Source organism: Muscardinus avellanarius (genome assembly GCF_963383645.1).
Source record: "Muscardinus avellanarius genome assembly, chromosome: 9".
Taxonomy (NCBI): domain Eukaryota; kingdom Metazoa; phylum Chordata; class Mammalia; order Rodentia; family Gliridae; genus Muscardinus; species Muscardinus avellanarius.
Window position 1 is genome coordinate 108,311,030 of NC_137795.1, and position 15,235 is coordinate 108,326,264.

Sequence of the window (15,235 nt, forward strand, 5' to 3'; positions counted from 1 at the left end):
AGGGCCAGCGGATGCTCATAGCCCCCCCCCCACACACACACACACACTGAGGTAGAGCGCTTTCGGTCCAGGAAGCACTTCAGTATCTCCACCGTCTATTAAATTTTGCTTTCTGACAACAACTGAATGGAGTAGGAAGTTTCCACTTTGCAGATGGAGAGCTGAGGCTCAGCTAGGCTGGACAGCTTGTCACTGAGAAGTACAAGCACATTCTAGACCAGAGGAGGCAGGGCCAGGCCCGGAGTTGGGCGCAGAGGGCAAGTGAAGCTTAGGTGAAGTCCTCTCCTACCTGGGCTGGGGTGGCTTGTTCAGCATTTCCGCCCTGCCCCAGCGCTCTGAGAACAGTCCCTGCGGAGCTGGGGCAGGAGAGTGACTGTGTCTATCCCAGGCACGGGGCCACTAGAGCAGCCTGACTTCCTGCGCTGGTGGCTGGGGTGTTGGCAGGGGGCTTCCCAGGCCCCCAGCATTTGGGCTGTCTTCCCACTCAGTGTTAGCAGATCCAGATACCTATGTCCCAGGTGTCTGGCCCCTGAGACACCCTAGGCCCAGCTCACTCCCACCCACCCTCTGCCAGTGTGTGCCAGGAGAGGGGTCTCTGGAATTGCACGGCTCTCCGCTGTCCCCTGCAACGGGCATTCTGCCCCGGGGAACTTGTCTATGCCCCCGGTGCCTGCCTGCTCACGTGTGACAGCCCCAGCACCAACCACTCCTGCCCGGTGGGCAGCAATGACGGCTGTGTCTGTCCCCCAGGCACCATGCTGCTGGTGAGGACAGGCAGGGGCAGTGGGGGGCAGCAGGGTGGCCTTCCCTATGCCAGGGCACTGCCCTACTCTCCTAGATGCCTCAGTGTCCCCACCCCTCTGTCCAGGACAATCGCTGTGTGCCTCCTGACCTGTGTCCCTGCCGTCACAGTGGGCAGTGGTACCCGCCTAATGCCACCATCCAAGAGGACTGTAACATTTGGTATGCCTAGCACTGTGACCTGTGACCCCCACGACCCTGTGACCCCTTGCTCCCCAAGCATCATTCTTCCCTCCGCTAGAAGTGTTGGGGTGGTAGCGGGATGGGATCCCAGACTGGCCTGGGCGCTGGGAACCCTCCAGAATGTACCACGTGGGGGCCCATCTGGAGTTGCTGGGGCCCACACCAGCCGCGCCTCCTGCACGCAGCTCCAGCCCCTGTCCTCAGTGATGCCTCCCCGCTCCTTGCCCACAGCACGTGCCAGGGCCGGCAGTGGCGCTGCACAGGCCAGCTGTGTAGTGGACGGTGCCAAGCATCAGGTGCCCCCCACTACGTGACATTTGATGGACTGGCCATCACCTTCCCTGGGGCCTGCGAGTATCTGTTGGTTCGCGAGGCCAGCGGCCGCTTCAGCGTCTCTGCCCAGAACCTGCCCTGCGGGGCCAGCGGCCTCACCTGCACCAAGGCGCTGGCCGTGCGCCTGGAGACCACTGTTGTGCACATGCTCAGAGGTGGCTGTGCTGTCGCAAGGGTGACACTGCCGGGGGGCACTCCAGCGTGGCACCGAGGCTTCCTTCGCTCAGGCCCAGCTTCTCTCTGGGCTTGGTTGTCCTCAGCTTGGCGGGGCTGGGGGCTCTCCTCTTGGCTGGGAATCATAATTTTGGAAGTCTTTGAAAAATATAAGGCACAAAAAAAAATGTAACAACTTGCAGTAAAGTCACATAGGGGGGAAAGTAAAAGGAAGCGTAGGGGGGCGGCTGGGAGGCCTCATGGACCTGGGAGGCTGTACTCCAGGCGGGGCCTCAATGCCTCTGTCCCTCCACAGGCCGGGCAGTGACGGTGAACGGGGTGAGCATAAGGCCCCCCAAGGTCTACACAGGCCCAGGGCTGAGCCTGCGCCACGCCGGCCTCTTCTTGCTGCTGTCGACCCGCCTGGGCCTCACTCTGCTCTGGGATGGAGGTCAGGCTGCCCTGAGCACTGGACTCACCCAAACCCTTCCTGCCCAGTTCTGTCTCGTTCCGAGGTCAGGGCGGAGCCCCTCAACACCCCCACGGGACAGGTTCCAGCGTGACAGCCGGGCCAGGTCCTCTGCCTTCCCAGGCCCTTCCACCTGCCATTCTAGCCTCTGCTGGGCACCCTCAGCCCCGTGCCACCCATCACAGCCCCAACAAGTGGTGGGATTCTCCAAAGTATGTTTTCATCATTCTGTTTTTCTTCGTTATGAAAGCAATACCGCCTCGCCCAAGAAACATTTAGAAAATACCAAGTTTTAGGAAGGAGAAGAAATGAAAATAGATCTCCTAACATCCCACCACCCAAACACAAGCAGTTGGCGTTTGAGAACTGCTAGTGAGAAATCGAGGGAATCCAAAATAACCCTGCGTGGACTTGGCACAGTGCAGCTGAGCTGTTCCCAGTCTCCCCCCCCACCCCCCCGCCAGGGCTGGGGGTTTCAGCTCATCCTAGAGCCAGGTTTCCCATCCAGGATCCAGCCTGCTGGGAGATTCTGCTGCTCCCTGAGGGAACTAGGCTCCTCCTTCTCACCCTTTCTTCTCCAGTGTCTGTCCCTTTATCTCTCCCTACCCCAAAAAGGAGAGAACCAGTGCTCACTGTTGGGGGCACACAGGATGGCCTTATGCCCCAAGGCTTCTTGCCCCAGCCTTGCTGAGGGATAGCCAGCTCATTTTTCCCAATGATGCCGCCAGGCACCCGGGTCCTGATACAGCTGTCCCCACACTTCCGTGGCCGCGTGGCTGGACTTTGTGGAGACTTTGATGGTGATGCCAGTAACGACCTGCGGAGTCGCCAAGGGGTCCTGGAGCCCACGGCTGAGCTGGCTGCCCACTCCTGGCGCCTCAGCGCCCTCTGCCCCGAGCCAGGGGACCCGCCACATCCCTGCACGGTGAGCCCACGGGATGGTGGCTGGGACTGTGGGAGCTGAGGGTGGGCAGGGGTCAAGCAGCCGAGGAGATGAAGGTGCCGCCCTGTGCCGCAGGTGAACGCGCATCGGGTGGGCTGGGCGCGGGCCCGCTGCGGGGTGATGCTGCAGCGGCTCTTCGCCCCATGCCACGCAGAGGTGCCCCCGGAGCGGCACTACGAGTGGTGTGTGTACGACGCCTGCGGGTGAGGAGGCCGCCTGCGGGTGGGGGCAGCAGGCGGGGGAGGCGAGAGTTCTGGGCTGACCACTCCCTCCCACAGCTGCGACTCGGGGGGCGACTGTGAGTGCCTCTGCTCTGCCCTCGCCACCTACGCAGACGAGTGTGCCCGGCGTGGGCACCACGTGCGCTGGCGCAGCCAGGAGCTCTGCCGTGAGTGCCCGCGCTGGGCCCTGCTGCCTGCTCAGCCCCTTGTCTCACCAGCCCCTCATCTGCACCTGCCTGCCCGCTATGTGCCGGGAACTTTTCTAGATGAATTAAACATTTCAGGGGTAGCTGCCCCCTAGGGACGCCATGTTCCAGCTCTCCTTGGAGTGGGTGGAGCGGTCTTTACAGGCAAAGATCTGCCCCCGCCTCCTGCCCTCTGGCCGTGGCCTGGGGCTGGCTCACCTGGCGCTGTTGGTCTGTGCGTCCTAGCACGTTGGGAGCAGAGCCTCTCTCCTCTCCCCAGCCCTGCAGTGTGACGGGGGACAGGTGTACGAGGCCTGTGGTCCCACGTGTCCCCCGACCTGCCATGACCACCATCCTGAGCCTGGGTGGCACTGCCAGGCCGTCACCTGCGTGGAGGGCTGCTTCTGCCCCGAAGGGACTCTGCTCCACGGTGTGTAGTGAGAAAGGGCAGCGGGGAGGGCGCAGGCCACGCGGGCAGCGCTGGGCCGGGGACACCGGGCCCGTCCTTGAGCCTGTGCTCTGTGACCTCAGGAGGGGCCTGCGTGGAGCCGTCTGCTTGTCCCTGCGAGTGGGGTGGCAGTCTCTTCCCACCAGGGACTGTGCTGCAGAAGGACTGCGGGAACTGGTGAGTGGGGGGCCGGGCAGAGCTTGCGCCCCTGGACTGACCAGACCCGGCCTTGGCTGATCCCAGGCCCCTGTGCTTAGCACGTGCCAGGAAAGTCAGTGGTACTGCGGGGGTGACGGTGCCCCCTGTGAGGAGCCGGAGCCTGGCTGTGCAGAGGGAGAGGCTCCGTGCGGGGACAGCGGGCAGTGTGTGCCACAGGAATGGCTCTGTGACAACCAGGACGACTGCGGTGACGGTTCAGATGAGGAGGGTGAGGGTCTCTGCCTGTGTGTCTGGTAGCTACGGCTGTGGGGCAGGGTGAGGGGCCGGGGCCAGGGAGTCTGTCCCAGCTTCTCTACCTCAAGGACCTGAGCCCACCTGCTTGCCCCACGTCAGGCTGCGCCACCCCGGGCTGCGGAGAGGGGCAGATGACATGCCGCTCCGGCCTCTGCCTGCCCCTGGCCCTGCTCTGTGATGGGCGGGATGACTGCGGAGATGGCACAGATGAACAGGGCTGCCCCTGTCCCTCCGACTCGCTGGCCTGTTCTGATGGACACTGCCTGCCCCTCTCCCTGCTGTGTGATGGACATCCCGACTGCCCCGATGCTGCGGACGAGGAATCTTGCCTGGGTGAGTTGCGTCCAGCCTCCAGGCACCCTCTCCTACAAGGCCCAGGTCCTGGTGACCCTGGCCTTGCCCACCCTTACCTCTGCCAGGTTCTGGCTTGTGAAGCTGGCACCTGTGAGTGAGTGAGCAGGGCACCCCAAAGAGTGGGAATATGGGGCAGAGTCCTGGGAGCGGCTCCTCCTCTCTGCCTGCAGGGCAGGAAAACTGCATCCCTGGGGAGTTGCCCTGCATAGATGGCACCTGCGTGGGTGCCATCCAGCTGTGTGATGGAGTCTGGGACTGCTCCGACGGAGCTGATGAGGGGCCTGGGCACTGCCCCTTGCTTGCTCTGCCCACACCCCCTGCTGGTACCATACCTGTCCCCTCTGCTGGCTCAAGTCCCCTGGGCAGTGCCAGCCCTGGTGAGTCTCTGAGGCCTGATAGCCCCAGCGGGCAGGATGTGGGGGGGGGGAGTATGAGGCAGGTGTTTGTTAGCGCTGAGCTCTGGGAGGGCTGTGCGGGGGGGACTTGAGGCTAGCGCACGTTTTCTGGCCTTGGACCTTCTCATAGTGTGGGGAATAGGGTAGGAGCCCTTGAAGCAGGAGCAAGGTCTGGGGAAACCAGCAGAAGGCAGGAGGGTTTGGCCTCTGGGAGGGCCCAAAGGTGGGGAAGGAAAGGACTTAGGCCAAGAGTCAGGTGGGCCTGGAGCAGAAAGAGGGGCCCAGGGCCATGGGAGGAGGAGCTCCCTGCGGGAGCCACTGAATTCCTGAGGCACTAGCGAGGCTGCCTTCCACAGCAGCCCCCTGCAGCCCCTTCGAGTTTCCATGTGGCAGCGGCGAGTGCACCCCACGGGGCTGGCTCTGCGACCAGGAGGAGGACTGTGCTGACGGCAGCGACGAGCTGGGCTGCAGCGGGCCTTGCGCGCCACACCAGGCACCCTGCGCCAGCAGCCCGCACTGTGTGGCCCTGGGACAGCTGTGTGACGGTGAGCCACAGTGCCCTGACGGCTCAGATGAAGGCCCAGACACCTGCGGTGAGTCCCACCCCCCCAGGCAGGCTGAGCCCTGCTCTCCCAAGCACCAGGCCTTCCCTCTCTGCATGAGGCCCTGCAAACAGTGACTCTGGAAGACTTCAGAGTCTCAGCGACTTTTCTGACTTTTCTGCTCTTTTGATCTTTTTGTGACCATGTCTTTGAGAATTTTTGGCCTCCCATGCATGCCCAGGGGACCTTTCACATTGAGGCAAGAAGGGGCAGGAGTGTGGGCAGTGGCTCTGCGGTGCCCCCAGCCTCTCTCCATCCCTCCTGGTGGAACTTTCTGTGAGCTCCTGCAGCTAGCCCTGTAGGTCTTGGCCACTTTCCCCAGAGGAAGCTGTCCACAGGCCCCCAACTCCTCCCCAGGGTCCTGCCCCCGGGCCCCTCCCGCAGCAGGTTTCTTTGATGGGTGAGCCACCTGGGCTCTGCCTGTGGACCTGCCTTTAACGCCTCCCTGCCAGCCCCTCTTCAGGGAGGGCCCGAGCCTGTAGGACAAGTCTTCCCGCTGGCCCCCGCAGGCTCCAGCCAGCCACCCCCATGCCCTGGCCTCGTTCCCTGCGCTTTGGCCCCCTGGCTGTGCCTGAGTCCTGAGCAGCACTGTGATGGTGTCCCTGACTGCCCCCAGGGCGAGGACGAGCTGGGCTGTGGTAAGGACACTGTCCTCCAGGCCAGGCCGTGGGTGGCACACCAGGGGGCAGCTCTAACTCCTGCTCATCTGTCTTCCCCAGAGAGACTCCCAGTCCCAGGAGGCCCCAACAGGACCAGGGCTCCCTGCCCAGAATACTCCTGCCCCAGCGGCACCTGCATTGCTTTCCAGCTGGTGAGGTGGGGGCTGGGCTCGGGAGAGGCTGAGCGTTGGTGCACCCCAGGCAGAAGCCCTGAAACTGCTGATCCCCAGGTGTGTGATGGGAAGCCGGACTGTGAGCCAGTGGAGGAGGCAGGACCCTCCCCTGAAGAGCAGGGCTGTGGGGCCTGGGGCCCCTGGAGCCCGTGGGGGCTGTGCAGCCAGACCTGTGGGCCTGGGGTGCAGAGCCGGGGCCGCCGCTGCGTCCCGCCTGGTCTCTCGGTGCTACAGCGCTGCACAGGTCCTGAGTACCAGTCTCAGGCCTGCTTCGCCGAGGCCTGCCCAGGTGAGGGGGGCTGGGGACCCCAGGGAGGGGAAAGAGCATGGGCCCCAGCCCTAACCCACCCCCATTCCCGGCACAGTGGATGGTGCGTGGAGCTCCTGGTCTCCCTGGTCTCTGTGCTCCGAGCCTTGTGGGGGCACCATGACGCGCCAACGGCAGTGCCACCCGCCCCAGAACGGTGGCCGGGCCTGCGCCCTGCTGCCTGGGGGCCCTCCAAGCACCCGTCAGATGAGTGAGTGGAAGAGAAGAGGGCTGGGGTGCTGCTGGGGGACACTTGCCTGTGGCGGGTCCACCTTCCCAGCCTCTGACAGTCCCGGTTACTCTCAGAGCCCTGCTCTCAGGAGGACTGTCCCAACGCCACCTGCGCTGGGGAGCTGGTGTTCCGGGCCTGTGCCCCCTGCCCGCTCACCTGCGATGACCTCTCTGGCCAGGCCACGTGCTCACCTAATGGGCCCTGCCACAGCCCAGGTGAGGGGGGCTCTGGGCCCAGGGTCTGTGGAGGCCGCACTCTGTGTAGAAACTCACCCCAGGCCTTCCCTAGGCTGCTGGTGTCCAGAAGGGCAGGTGCTGGGCAGCGATGGGCAGTGCATGCGGCCCCGGCAGTGCCCCTGCATGGTAGATGGTGCCCACTACTGGCCTGGGCAGCATATCAAGGCCAACTGCCAACTCTGCATCTGCCAAGATGGGCAGCCCCGGCATTGCCGGCCCAACCCAGAATGTGCGGGTATGTCCCCTCGCCCCAGGCCCTTCCTTCAGGGTCTCTGGACCCCTCCCTGGGCACCCAGGTGGGCGCCCGCCCTTGTCCTGGCTCTAACTCTTTCCCCTGCTTCAGTGAACTGCGGCTGGTCCTCCTGGTCCCCCTGGGCTGAGTGCCTGGGCCCCTGTGGGACGCAGAGCATCCAGTGGGCCTTCCGGAGCCCCAACAACCCCCGCCTCTCTGGCCGAGGACACCGGTGTCGGGGGATCCACCGCAAGGCTCGCAGGTAGCAGCCGGGACCTGGCCCTCGCCCCGGCCTCCCACGAAGGAGGCCTCCCGGGTGCCCCTTCCCACCGAAGCTACTTCATGTCCACCATGAACCCCGCAAGAGGAGGCTGCTCAGTGTCCTCCCAGGCCCAGCCCCAGGACTCCCTGCAGCCCAGCCTTCTGCTTCAGTATCATGGCCCCAGAGCAGGGCAGACAGAGCCCGTAGGTGGAGCTCCACAAGTCCAGGGGCAGGATCGGGTCCCCTGTGCCTCTGGAGGTGCGTGGGGGAAGGCTTTGCAGGAACACAGCCATTTATGCCTGCCCAGCCCCTCTGGAATGGGCTCTGCCAGCTGGTGGTACCACTGCAATGGTTCCCCAACTCTGGGCTGGTTGTAATTTCTTGGGGACGGGTTATGGGATGGGGTTATTAGGTGACCATATGTTAACCCAGGACTTTCCCAGTCTTATCACTGCAAGCTCCCAGTCCCAGGGATGCCCTTGGCCCAGGCAGACCAGGAAGACTGATGGCCCAGGTGAGCCCCTCCCAGGCTGGCAGCACCCTCCCTTCCCAGGTGCCAGACGGAGCCTTGTGGGACCTGTGAGCAGCAGGGCATTGTTTACCGTTTGGGAGAGCGCTGGCGTGGGGGGCCCTGCAGCGTGTGCCAGTGCTCACAGGCAGGCATCGTGCACTGCGCTCCCTACTGCCCACTGGGCAGCTGCCCCCAGGTGAGGTACCCCGGGGCAGGGCCAGGCAGTCTGGAAGACCCTTTGCGGAGCCCAGACTTGAGGAGGCTGGTGGTGGCGTGGGTCAGAGGTGGGCAGGTGGCCTGATGTGTGTGTCCCACAGGGCTGGGTGCTGGTGGAGGGAGCAGGAGAATCATGTTGCCACTGTGCCCTGCCTGGTAAATGATCGGGGGGGGGGGGTGAGGGACCCCAAGGGGAGAAAGATCCAGCCAGGACTCTAAGAGGTAGCTGGGGAGGCCCGGCCTCTACATCCTAAGGTGTACCCCCAGGTCGTCGGCATGAGGCCTGAGCCGGCTTGCACAGTTGTGTGGTGCTCACTGTACGGCATGGCTGGTGCGTGGGGCCGGGCTGTCCATCTAGAGGCAGCCCGTCCTAATGCCTAGACGTTGCTACTCACGACAGTTGTTCCCAGTTAGGAACCGCACCTTCTAGCCTAGTCCTAGCGTGGCTTTGGACTGGCCATGTTATTCTGTTGTCTAAATATTCAGTGAAAACCTCCAGTTTCACAGAGGGCAGGAGGGACCCTTCCCAGCTGGGGGTTGATGATGGGGTTCTGAGGAATTCATAGGAAAGAAAGTGCTTCAAGAACTGGGGGGCCTGTGTGTCGAGCCAGGGATCCTGGGTCTCTTTCACCTCACCCCACATAGGAGAGAACCAGACAGTGTCCCCCGTGGCCACCGCTGCCCCTGCTCCAGCACCTAGTCCCCAGATGGGCTCGCCTCTGGTCATCTACGGTCTGCCTCCCCCTGGAGGTAAGGCCATGTACTGTTGTGGTGGGTGCTTTAGGGGGACAGCCCCTTGCCCCCATGTGCAAAATTATCCCATCCCTAGCTGCTTGTCCCTGCCCTGTCCATCTATCCTGGTCAAGGTAATCTGTGTGGGTCCTTTGCATATACCCAAAATATGCCCTAAATGTGCCCACTCCAGCCCTCCCTCTCTCCTGAACCCAGATTCCTGCTATGCTCCCCTGGGCCTGGCCCAGCTGCCCCAAGGGAGCCTGTGGACGTCATCCCAGCAGCCTGGGCACCCGGCCTGGACTGCCTTCCTGGGGGATCCCACTGAGGAACCGCCTGGAGAGGAAGCTTACGCTGAGCGGCACGGCCAGCCTGCCTACCTAAAGGTGGATCTGCTGCAGCCCCGGAACCTTACGGGTCAGTGAGGAGGAGGGCGGCTGTGGTGGTGGCAGCGGGGTAGTAGAGCTGCTGCTTGGGCCCCTGGCCCCTGACTCCTGCCCACACTGGCCCTGTCCCAGGCATCATGGTGCAGGGGCCCCGCTCCCCTGATGCTTCCAGAACCACCTTCTTGCTCCAGTTCAGCAGCGATGGTCAACGGTGGCACAGCTACCGGGACGTCCTCCCTGGCACCCTGCGTCCACCCAAGGTACTAACACCCAGCATGCCCATTTGTGGATACCACATTTTCTGTCCCCAAGGGCTTTGCGGTCTCCCTGAGGGACAGTCCTACATTAGATGCTTGTGGGATGCCTGGTAAGGGGGGCCATGCTTCATGGAGCCCAGTGCCTGGGGGCCAGTCAAGTGGATGCCAGAAGGCAAAAGCAACTCAGGCTCTGGGCAGGTGTGCGAAGCTCTGTAGCAGCCTGCAAAAGGGAGGGGTGGGGAGACATCAAATTCACTGAGGCCTTGGGGGGCCCAGACCCATTCAGGTCGGTGTGGAGCAGCCAGACCCATCTTGCCTGTGTGGGGTCTGCATCCTGCCCAAGGAGGCCCCAGCGGGGAGACAGGCCCCATGAAGCGGCAGGATCGGTCCACACAGCTATCACTTTTACCTATTTAAGGAACACTGGGCTCTGTGCCAGGTGCTGGGCTGAGGCCTAGGGACAGATCCCTCATTCTTGGGGCCCTGCCAGCCCCGTGGGAAGGGCTTAGGCCAGGACCAGACCCCTGCAGCCTCAAGGGACCAGATGGCTTCAGCCCCAAAGGCAGGGTTCCACCAGGGGCAGGGGAACTTGGATGGGCAGAGAGGAGTCACCCAGCAGGGGCACAGGAGCAGCCCGAGCAGGAGGCAGGCCTCTCAGCAGGCACCCTCTGCTGCAGCATCTCCCTGGGAACTGGGATGGTGTGGCCCTTGAGGTATGGACGTTTGGCCAGATGGTGCAGGCAAGGTACATCAGGGTGTGGCCACAAGATGTCCCCCACAACGATGTCCAGCACAGCATGTTCCTGTGGGCAGAGCTACTGGGCTGTGAGCCAGGTACAGGCTGGGCCTGGGGTGGGAGGGCCGGGAATGGACAGGGGGGCAGCAGGAGCCTTCAGTAATACATCCCACCAGCACCCCCATGCCCAGGAGGTGGGCCCTGCTGTGCCAGTGGCCGGTGTGTCCCACTTTCTTTCTGATCTGAGGCCCCTTGGAAGGCAGGGGATAGTTGGTGGCTCCTGTGATTACGCTGCACCACCAGAAGCTTGAGCCGGAGAAAGGTCTTCTCATGGGAGGGACTTGGGCAGGCTTCACTGGCTCCTGCTCCACCCACAGAGAAGAGGCCTGTGAGTCCTGCCCCAGCCCTTGAGCAGATGCTGAGTACCAGCTCCACAGCCCAAGCTGGGTTCAAGAGCCTACAGCCAGGAATGGCAGCCATGCCCACACTCCCCCCACACCCAGAGGCTCCGGAGACCCCTGCTGGTAAGACCCTGTGCCCTTCTGCCTGGGTGCAAGGCCTGTGTGAGCCCAGCTTCTCTGAGAAGGGACAGAGGCCCAGGGAGGCCAGTGGCTTTGCTCAAAGTCACACAGCTCAAGGTTAGTTTTGGTAGACTCAGACCTAGAATGCAACTTTCCTGACCCCCACCCCCTTTCCATTGCCCTAAAAGAGGCAGAAAGTGGGGCACCCTAGATCCAAAGGCAGAGAGGATGGGGACTGCCAGGAGGGGCTGGGGAGGAAGTCAGGCCCTGGGCAGCTGGCTGCGGTGGCACCCACAGGACAGAAGATTGCCCCCAGGCCCTTCCCGCCTGTGCGGTGCAGCCCGGGGCAGGTGCCCTGCGAGCTGCTGGGCTGTGTGGAGCAGGAGCAGCTGTGTGACGGGAAGGAGGACTGCGGTGAGCCTGGGCCTCTTCCTCCCGCTGCAGCTGCAAGAGGGCTGCAGGCCTGGGGTGGGCTTCCCACTTCCAGCTCATATGGGAAGGATCTGGAGAGGGTGGAACAGTAGGGAATGGAGAGAAACCTAATGTCTGAAAAATGTCAGGAACGGGGGTGTCTTTAAAGATGGTAAAGAGGAGGAATAGGGTAGGCCCAGGGTCCCACCCTGTTGTATTAAACCTAGATGACCTTTGAGGAGACTCATCTACCATCCATCTGCTCATCCATCTGCTTATCCACCCAGCCACCCATCTACTACCCAACTACCCAGTCACCCTTCCAGCCACCCGCCCACCCACACATATATATGCATGCCTTCGTCCACCCACTTGCCCATCTACCCACCCCTCTCCCATCTACCCGCTCATCCATCATCCATTCACCCATACATACTGCACTTATCCGTCAATGCATTCATCTATCCCTCCATCCACACACTCAACAATCCATCCATACATGCCCATCCATCCACTCATCCTTCCATCCATCCATCCATCCACCTACATGCCCATCTGTACATGTATCCCTCTACCCATCAACCACTCACCCACTTGCCCACACATCCATTCACGCACCCACCCATACTTACACGCATCCATCCATCCACTTGTCCATCTACTCCCACCACGTCATCCATGTACCCATGCATCCAAAGTAAATAATTATAATCAAAGCCTAGTCTTCAATCAGGAGAAGAGAAATCAAGTGTTAGTTAATCACAGGAAGGAGCACTCTAGGCTATACCCATTTAGGAAGAGGGTACCTATGTTCGATTTTCATTACTGTAATAAAATACTGAATTTTCTTCAGCGTTTAACTTGAAGGAGGAAAGATTTATTTTGGCTCAAGATTTCAGAGGTTTCAGTCAATGGTCATTTGGCTCCAAGGCTGAAACATCACAGCAAAAGATCATGGTGGTAGAAAGCAGCTCAGCTCATGACAATCAGGGAAGAGAGAAAAAGAGAAGGAGAAGGCTGAAGACAAGATATAAGATGCTCCTTTCCAGGACACACCCCTCAGTGACCTACTTGACTCAACTAGTCCCCACCTCCCAAAGTTCCCACCACCTCCCAGTAGGTCATCAGTATGAACTCATGACTAGATTAATCCACTGATGAGGTCAGAGCCACGCTTCCCAAGAGCCCCACCTCTGAACATGGCTGCACTGGGGGCCAGGCTTTCAACACATGAGCCTTTGGGGGTCATTGCAGAGCCAAACCCTAACAGTACCCAAGGGAGCAGACTGCTTTTCTAGGCAGTATGACCTCTCTCTGGAAACTCCAAGAGCCTTTGACACGTAGAGACGGTGTGAGACCCATGTAGACCAAAGATCCTCATGGGCCTCCCCCAGGCATGGGGGTGGAGGAAGCTTCCCTGCACAGGCTGCAAGAGGCTTTGGGAGGAAGCAGAGTTCAAGGCCTCTGGTCAGCAACTGCGGTTCTGCTCCTGGGCTGAGGCTGACGCTCAGCTTATCACCCCCCGCAGAATCTCTGACATGGCTCCTTTTGCTCCGTTTCTCTGGCAGTGAGCACCATACGCTTCACGGTGCCTGCTACGGCCCTGCCCAGGCTGCCAGCGTCAAGGGCGCTCTGTTCCCCGAGCCAGCTGAGCTGCGGCAGTGGGGAGTGCCTGCCCACTGAGAGGCGCTGTGACCTGCGACCTGACTGCCAGGATGGCTCGGATGAGGATGGCTGCGGTGCGTGCCAGCTGGGCAGAGGACAGCCCTGGAGCCCTGCTCCTGTGCCAGCCTCCTCTGAGCCCTGACTCATCTGTCCTCCACAGTGGACTGTGTGCTGGCACCCTGGTCTGGCTGGAGTGGCTGCAGCCGCAGCTGTGGCTTGGGCCTGGCCTTCCAGCGCCGGGAGCTGCTGCGGCCTCCGACGCCTGCGGGCAGCTGCCCACTGGAGCGGCTCCGCAGCCAGCACTGCTTTGTGCAGGCCTGCCCAGGTAGCCAGGCACCCCATAGGGAAGTGGGGATCAGCCCCCAGGCCTCCTCAAACCACATCAAATGGGAGACCTGGGCTGGTTCCCAGGGATCCTTACCAAGAGATTCCCCTGCTCTCCCCGGGGGCCGCAGTGTCCAACCTCCTTCTCTGGGACCCTAGAATGATGCCCCTCTGATGTCATAGCCTAGAGCCCCAGAGGACTGGCCAGAAAACTTGTTCACACATGCCCTCTTGCCTGCCTGAGTGGCCCGTGAGGCCCTTCAACCACACATCTCAGGTTCCTCCTGCGTGCAAACTGGGGACGGTCATTGCTGCCTCTGGGAAGACAGGAACACCATCGTGTGGCGGTTTTGGAGCCTGACCTCATGTGTCAGCTAGCTGTACCACATCTCTGGGGCCCACACCAATGGCCTTCCAGTGCTTCTGTCTCAGGAATTCAAGTTCAGTCCCATACTGCCACTGTGCACTCCAGAAAGGGGCTTCCCACACATGGCTCCCAACCCAGTGGCAGGTTCATCTGTGATCACCAGACTTCCTACTGTCACAACTCTTCTTGGGGTCCAGAGTGTGATCCTGGGAGGCAGCTGAGGTCCTTCCCTGGGTGGTCTCCCCTGTGGGAACCTTTCCTGGGACAGCAGAGGAAGCTGGGCTTCCCTGGCTCTGCCAGCCTTTCCCTCTAATACAGCTGGTGGGTTTTTTTTGTCTCCATCCCCATGGACCCCATTCTTCCTTCCTCCACAGTGGCTGGGGCATGGACAGAGTGGGAGACCTGGGGACCCTGCAGTGTCTCCTGTGGGGGTGGCCACCAGAGCCGCCAGCGGAGCTGTTCAGACCCGCCTCCCAAGAACGGGGGTGCCCCCTGCCCCGGAGCCTCCCAGGAGAGAGCCGCCTGTGGCTTGCAGCCTTGCCCAGGCAACACAGGTAAGGAGCCACTGGGCTGGGATACCCATCTTGCGTCAGAGCCCCAGGGCCAGATCTCTGGGCTCACCCCACCTGGCCCCATCTTCCAACAGACTGCGGGCTGGGCCGGGTGCTTGTGAGCGCCGAGCTGTGCCGGAGAGGGCTGGTGCCCCCGTGCCCACCCTCCTGCCTGGACCCTGAGGGCAACAGGAGCTGCAGCGGGCACTGCGTGGAGGGTGAAGCAGGCCTGGCCAGTGGGTTGAGGGGTGCCCACTCAAGCCCCCAGCCCTCAGTCCCCAGCTGAGTGCCCTCCTTGTGGCCCCCAGAATGCCGCTGCCCCCCGGGGCTCCTGCTCCATGACTCTCGCTGCCTGCCCCTCTCCCAGTGTCCCTGCCTTGTTGGCCAAGAGCTGAAGCAGCCAGGGCTGTCCTTCCTCCTAGACAACTGTAGCCAATGGTGAGGCCTGCATCTGGGCGGGGGGGGGGGGGGATCTCCATTCCAGCGCCTCCATCCTGACCAGCCCCTCTGCCTCCCTACTCCCACAGTGTGTGTGACAAGGGGGTGCTGCATTGCGAGCCCGGGGGCTGCCCCCAGCCCTGTGGCTGGTCCGCCTGGTCCTCCTGGACTCCCTGCGATCGCTCCTGCGGCTCTGGAGTGAGGGTCAGGTTTAGGTGAGCAAGGGGATTGGAAATGGGCCGTAGAGGGAGGAAGTCTCAGAGCTGGCCAGCCTGGTAGGGCAGGATGGCAGGACAGAAAGAGAAGGATGAGCAGGCATGGTGACGCACGCTTGTAATCCCAGCACTTGGGAGGCTGAGACAGGAGGATCGTGGTTCATGGCCAGCCCCACATACTTAGTGAGGCCCTTTGCAACCCAGTGAGACCCTGGGGTGTAAGCTAGGGGTGTAGCTTAAAGGTATAATGCCTCTGGGTTCCAG

At 62.0% G+C, this 15,235-nt stretch overlaps 1 protein-coding gene across 1 annotated transcript in view; it reads left to right on the top strand.

The window, feature by feature from the left end:
• Nucleotides 1–15,235, top strand: part of LOC308266905 (SCO-spondin-like) — a gene marked incomplete at both ends in the record, with an annotated part of 61,676 nt that overhangs the window by 12,588 nt on the left and 33,853 nt on the right. Inside the window, 33 exons of the mRNA XM_080701284.1 lie at nucleotides 575–764; nucleotides 869–963; nucleotides 1,216–1,472; nucleotides 1,787–1,921; nucleotides 2,668–2,864; nucleotides 2,958–3,085; nucleotides 3,161–3,270; nucleotides 3,569–3,718; nucleotides 3,820–3,913; nucleotides 3,994–4,163; nucleotides 4,289–4,522; nucleotides 4,714–4,920; nucleotides 5,295–5,531; nucleotides 6,260–6,351; nucleotides 6,430–6,661; nucleotides 6,738–6,890; nucleotides 6,986–7,126; nucleotides 7,200–7,382; nucleotides 7,491–7,641; nucleotides 8,195–8,348; nucleotides 8,470–8,524; nucleotides 9,014–9,118; nucleotides 9,317–9,517; nucleotides 9,619–9,746; nucleotides 10,421–10,577; nucleotides 10,857–11,003; nucleotides 11,298–11,414; nucleotides 12,980–13,150; nucleotides 13,237–13,401; nucleotides 14,142–14,321; nucleotides 14,414–14,536; nucleotides 14,627–14,756; nucleotides 14,846–14,971. Coding sequence (XP_080557410.1) covers nucleotides 575–764; nucleotides 869–963; nucleotides 1,216–1,472; nucleotides 1,787–1,921; nucleotides 2,668–2,864; nucleotides 2,958–3,085; nucleotides 3,161–3,270; nucleotides 3,569–3,718; nucleotides 3,820–3,913; nucleotides 3,994–4,163; nucleotides 4,289–4,522; nucleotides 4,714–4,920; nucleotides 5,295–5,531; nucleotides 6,260–6,351; nucleotides 6,430–6,661; nucleotides 6,738–6,890; nucleotides 6,986–7,126; nucleotides 7,200–7,382; nucleotides 7,491–7,641; nucleotides 8,195–8,348; nucleotides 8,470–8,524; nucleotides 9,014–9,118; nucleotides 9,317–9,517; nucleotides 9,619–9,746; nucleotides 10,421–10,577; nucleotides 10,857–11,003; nucleotides 11,298–11,414; nucleotides 12,980–13,150; nucleotides 13,237–13,401; nucleotides 14,142–14,321; nucleotides 14,414–14,536; nucleotides 14,627–14,756; nucleotides 14,846–14,971 — 5,115 coding nt within the window. The remainder of the gene's footprint in view (nucleotides 1–574; nucleotides 765–868; nucleotides 964–1,215; nucleotides 1,473–1,786; nucleotides 1,922–2,667; nucleotides 2,865–2,957; nucleotides 3,086–3,160; nucleotides 3,271–3,568; nucleotides 3,719–3,819; nucleotides 3,914–3,993; nucleotides 4,164–4,288; nucleotides 4,523–4,713; nucleotides 4,921–5,294; nucleotides 5,532–6,259; nucleotides 6,352–6,429; nucleotides 6,662–6,737; nucleotides 6,891–6,985; nucleotides 7,127–7,199; nucleotides 7,383–7,490; nucleotides 7,642–8,194; nucleotides 8,349–8,469; nucleotides 8,525–9,013; nucleotides 9,119–9,316; nucleotides 9,518–9,618; nucleotides 9,747–10,420; nucleotides 10,578–10,856; nucleotides 11,004–11,297; nucleotides 11,415–12,979; nucleotides 13,151–13,236; nucleotides 13,402–14,141; nucleotides 14,322–14,413; nucleotides 14,537–14,626; nucleotides 14,757–14,845; nucleotides 14,972–15,235) is intronic.